Genomic DNA, 5,268 nt, shown 5'->3' on the forward strand with positions numbered 1-5,268 from the left:
GCGTAGGGGTTGTCTATTTCAAAGATAGGATCCAGAGCTTTTAGCACCACCTAGTGGACAAACATCATGAAACTTGATCTGAATGGGAGCCTCATCAACACATGGAGACAGACAAAAAGAAATGAGGGGAACAAATTCTCGCACAGTGTCTTCTCAGTTACAGTCATATGTAATAACTTTAATCACTTTCTTTCATTGTTTATTATGGTTTCTAAAGCCATGAGCATGAGTCCACTTCCTTCTGTTAGAAACGGATATAAAATCATTTGGTCATGTGATGAGTGACTTGTCTGATGTGGAGGATGTGCTGTTGTAGTGTGTGTCCATATGTTCATGTGTGTGCTTTGTGAATAAATAAAGTTGAGTTGAAGTCAGTATTTCACCTCTCCATAGGTGGATGGTTCTGATCCGGAATATCTGCTGTCACAGATCACGTCATTGATGCTTTCAGCTGGTTTATCCGACACAAGAGGGAAATAAAGTGAACAATCTTCTGCAAAGTAACGAAAAACTTTCCAGCTTCGTCCGAAATCCTTTGAACGCTCCACCAACATGGCCGCCGGCCGGAAACTCTGCACAGAGAAGGAACAGGCAGTGACTGTGACCTTGCCATTACCATGACATGGTGCAGGGCTAAAGGCTGTTTGAGTCTTGTCTTGTTTCTGTTAAAGGAAGTTTGTTTAGATCTTGAATTGAGACGTTGGGGACAGAGTGTGCTGTTAGTCACAGTATAAACATGAAGCATGGTGCAGTATAAATAAAACTGACTTGATTTGGCATGCCTAAGTATCAGACCACTTTATAATGACACACTCTTGGCAGATTGTCAGTTTTTGTGAAACCTGTTGCTAGAAGAAATAAATGATATGAGCCATTGAACCTATTTAAGAAACTGAACCAAAATGAAGGTTTTCTGGTCCTCCCCTGACTTTCAGAAAGTTGCCTATGCTTTCATCTCTGATCTGTGGTCCTAGTCTCATCAACACGGCCTAAAGTTTTCTCTTTGCTCTTTCTTTGTTTCAGGCTCTGGGTTCTGTCGACCGGATCTGGATTGTTACTGATGCTATTCATTTAAATAGCATCAGTTACAATTGCCGCCTCTCGCCCGATGACACCTGTGATAGGCTCCAGCCCCCCCACGACCTTTCACAGGACAAGGGGTTACAGAGATGAATGAATGAATGAATCTACTGTAGTGAATGTTTGGTCTACTCTAACGCTTTCATGAGGCCCCAAAGTGTTTTGTCATTGCTTCATGGGTTCACTCTGTATTTTAGAACCATTTCAAATTTGTGGCCACATGTTACCCATGGAATACTTAACATACAGGTCCAGATGTATGACTGAGGTTTTTTATAAATTCTGGTCCCCATTCCTGACTTATATTGGTACAAGACTAGCTGCCATTGTGTTGAAGGGCCTGGTGGACCATAAGTGAGAAAATACAGTACGGATCAACACATAACGGGCTTCCTGAGTTACTATGCATTTGATGTTAGTGATGCTGCTGTGGTGTCTTTGGGGGGATTACACCCCACTCTTACTTCTGTGTATCATATATGATTCTTTTGTTTATGAATGATATGCCCACACGGAAAGAACCTATATAAACATATAGGTTTTAATATAGGTTTTGAATGTATGTGACACACATAAAATTGGCCGTTTTCATATATACGCATATATGCTATATATATGCAGCATATATGTTATCATATATGCTGCATATATAACGTATATATGCAGCATATATGCACAGATAAACTGCATATAGGTTTCATATATCCTCATATACCCACACGGAAAGAACCTATATGAGGATATATGCGCATATATGAAACCTGTATGCAGTTTATCTGTGCATATATACTGCATATATATAGCATATATGGACATATATGAAAATGGCCAATTTTATGTATGTCACATATATTCAAAACCTATATTAAAACCTATATGTTTATATAGGTTCTTTCCATGTGGGTGGCCCCATCCCCTATTGTTATGGTTGTTTTTGTCTAAGACAGCACTGTTTGTTTGCTTGTTTTTGTGGCTGTCTATGTAGGTTTGTGTTAATGTATATTTGGTTACTCATAATATGTATATGTGAAGGAACAGAAACCGTACTTCTTTACTTTTGTTATACATGGCATAACCTTCCATTCATGTCTCCAGCCTATTGTAACACAAGTAATGTTGGAGCCTATTGATTCTTTATATTTTGGAAATGCTAAGGTTAATGATGACTATGGTAGATGAACTATTATTTATTATAATTGTTTTTTGCTGCTCAAGCTCCTCCTCCTAGTCAGATCATCCTCCTCCTGTGATTAAGGAGTGAGGACAGCTGGTTTGCCTGGAGTCTGTTTTTTGTTGAAGGAATGAAAGGAGTGAGGAGTGAAATAGTTTATCAACCACTAAATTAAGTTTTTTATTTTTCTCATTGTTTGAAGTCAACCCGGAGAATATTTCTGTTTTTTGTAAATAAATCCAAAACCTTTTTGTTGGAACCGAAACCTCTCCGTGAGTGCTTATTATTTAGTGAGTCGTAGACCTCCTCCTCACAAACTACTCTGATGTTTTTTACACTATTTTTTTGAAAGCAAGAGTAGCCATAACAAGTAAACAAACAGTATAAACAAACAGTATCAATAAGATAAAATGATCACAAGAGAGTGTGTCTGCGTACACAGCGATTGGAGTCCTGACTCAGCTGTGTTCAGTTTTCAACCAGGTGTATGAACTAATCAGCCAATCTCAGTGAGTCAGCATCACTGACAATCTGATCACCTGTGAATTAAACCAGAAGGTCTGCTGTTACCTTGAAGGTGAGGACCAGGTGACTGAACTGGAACACTGTCTCCAGATCTAGCTGGATGCTGACCCGATTAACTCCTGCAGATAAGGCAGAGTTAACTGGGGTCATCATTCTGTTACTAGTGATGAGCCTCTGACTGGACACATAGTACATTATGATGTTTTGAACTTGCCGTTCTCGGACTGCCACCACTTCATCTTTCTTTCAGGTTCGAAGGTCGTGATGACGTTCTCGATACGGTGACTGTTTGGGTTGCTATAATGACTATATGGTAGCCTGGAGTCACATATGAAACATTTCTGCTCTTCCTGATGAATGAAGACAAATTCAACCCAAATAATCAATAATCATCACAAATTACTCATCTGCTCAGACATTTAATTGAACTTCTCGTTGATTATTGGTTCTGAACCACAAAAACTGAATTCAAACTTTTTTTCTGTACAATAACAACAAAACCCCATTTGTAGGAATCTAAAGAAACTAAAGAACATGTATTTAACGAAACTTTTCAGAAAGAATAAAGAACATAAGTCAAGGCTGCAGGAGGGAAAAAAGAATGCAAATCCAGTAATGAGGAGACGAAGTAGAACTGATCCTCAGGGTAAAGACACCAGTGACAGATCAGGACATGTTCCAGTATGAAAGTCAGAGGATGAGCCAGAAATACACTCGTCACAGAAGAGTTCAGATGCAGGCTATTCACAGAGTTAATCCCCTGCTGAACAAAAGCGTTACGGATGTATCTGTGAAAAGAAGTATTTATTATCTGTGCAACACTCACCTATGTTACTCATACTACTGAAAACTGTAATACTAATAGGTACAAGAATATGTAATAAAAATAAAACTTATTCAACACTTTTATTTGTCTATACTTGAGCCTGTCTAACCTCCAGATATCCGAGGATGCAGTAGTTCTGAGGTCCATCCAGACCACAGGTGGACGAGGCCGAGAGTTGAGCTGCTCGACCCACCATTAAATCTCCAAGCTGGGGATTACAAGAGCCACCGGGGCACTGGTCCCAGAGGCCCTGAAGTCTGACAGCTGGAAGAAAAACTGTTTAAAGAGAAAAATATGTTAGATAGATAAGAAATAGATGCCGTATAGATACTATATATAGATGTATATGTTTCAGCACACTCTTTCTATGCAACATGCAACAATAATCTGTGGTATGAATATTCAATACAGTGGGAAGATTAGTCATCGCCAGTGAAGAACAGCATACTCAGTCTGTATACATTAAACTGTCAGAATGAAACATGTTTGGCTGTAAAACCAGGGACCAGTCAGGGGTTTCGGGTGTCAGTGAAGTGTCAAACTGGTATAGTATATCATTCAAAATTTCCATTAGAATCAAGACAAATGACAAAAGAGTGAACATGCAGAGAAAGAAAACAACTGACAAGTGGAAAAATTCTTCAGACTTTAACAAAAGCACAAGTGATCACATGTCTGAAAATGTTCATCTGTTCATCCAGAACAGAGGCGGTATCAAATATCTGCAGCAACAGCGCACCCAATCTCAGTGACAAGTGTTTAACTCTGCTGCTTCTGCTTCTGCTTCTGCTTCTGCTTTGGCTCAGGCTTAGACTTAGGCCTAGGCCTAGGCCTAGACTTAGGCCTAGGGTTAGGGTCAGGGTCAGGGTCAGGTTTAAGGTTAGGGGTTCTTTTCTCCAGCAGAGTGGAGGTGGTAAGAGAGTTTCTCTCTCAGCAACTCACTGATGAAGAAGATGACGCTCATGTTGTGTTGTCACATATGCCTGTTGGCCACTGATTAGTCTGGTTATTGATGGACTCTGGTGGAGAACAAAAACAGGTTCATCTAAAACACATGGTGAGTAAAAACTGATCTGCTTATCTCACACACTGACACAACACTACTTTGTGGAAAATAGCATAGTAATATAATATTTTTTTCTACTTTTTTACCAGATGTTTAATTAAAGAACCCCCCCCCCCCCACACACACACACCCCAGTTTAGGATGAACCAATCAGATCAATGTGTGCTCATCCAGCAGTAAACTGTAAGCCCTGAAGGTGTTTCTGAACTTCACCAGGAATGTTTGAGCCTTCATAGTAATTGTGAGTATTTACTGAGCACTGGTATGTCTCTGCAAAAATGCAGACTGTTCTAACACCTACATTTAAAACAATACAGAGAGCTGTATGTGTTAATAAGAGGCTCTGGGAAACTTTCTGTGATGGAGTTTTATGTGAATGTGAATGTTGTTCTAGCTTTCAGCGTACATGGTAAGATTTCTTCCTTATTTTCAAACTGAAGACCTGTCAGCAGCTGTCGCACCCTCTGGAGGAATTTAGCAGTGGCGGACCTCCTCACAATCATTCCCATTTACACCAGTTTACACCAAAACTTATTTGTAGAAATCTTAAAAATTAAAGCACGAGGAGACAATTGCAAAATCCAGAAGAAAGATCCAGTA

At 39.6% G+C, this 5,268-nt stretch overlaps 1 protein-coding gene across 2 annotated transcripts in view; it reads right to left on the minus strand.

Annotated features, from left to right (window-relative positions):
* The window catches only part of lamb4 (laminin, beta 4), a 41,830-nt gene that overhangs the window by 33,246 nt on the left and 3,316 nt on the right, over positions 1-5,268 (minus strand). For both annotated transcript variants that reach the window (XM_084554444.1, XM_084554443.1), the window contains exons 2-7: positions 4,545-4,621; positions 3,712-3,878; positions 2,991-3,126; positions 2,822-2,895; positions 384-572; positions 1-50 (exon numbers count right to left, since the gene is read on the minus strand). The exon at positions 1-50 is cut by the window's left edge and continues 14 nt beyond it. In XM_084554444.1, coding sequence (XP_084410570.1) covers positions 1-50; positions 384-572; positions 2,822-2,895; positions 2,991-3,126; positions 3,712-3,878; positions 4,545-4,566 — 638 coding nt within the window. In that variant the 5' untranslated portion in view covers positions 4,567-4,621. The remainder of the gene's footprint in view (positions 51-383; positions 573-2,821; positions 2,896-2,990; positions 3,127-3,711; positions 3,879-4,544; positions 4,622-5,268) is intronic.

The sequence above is a fragment of the Chelon labrosus genome, assembly GCF_963514085.1.
Source record: "Chelon labrosus genome assembly, chromosome: 11".
Taxonomy (NCBI): Eukaryota; Metazoa; Chordata; class Actinopteri; order Mugiliformes; family Mugilidae; genus Chelon; species Chelon labrosus.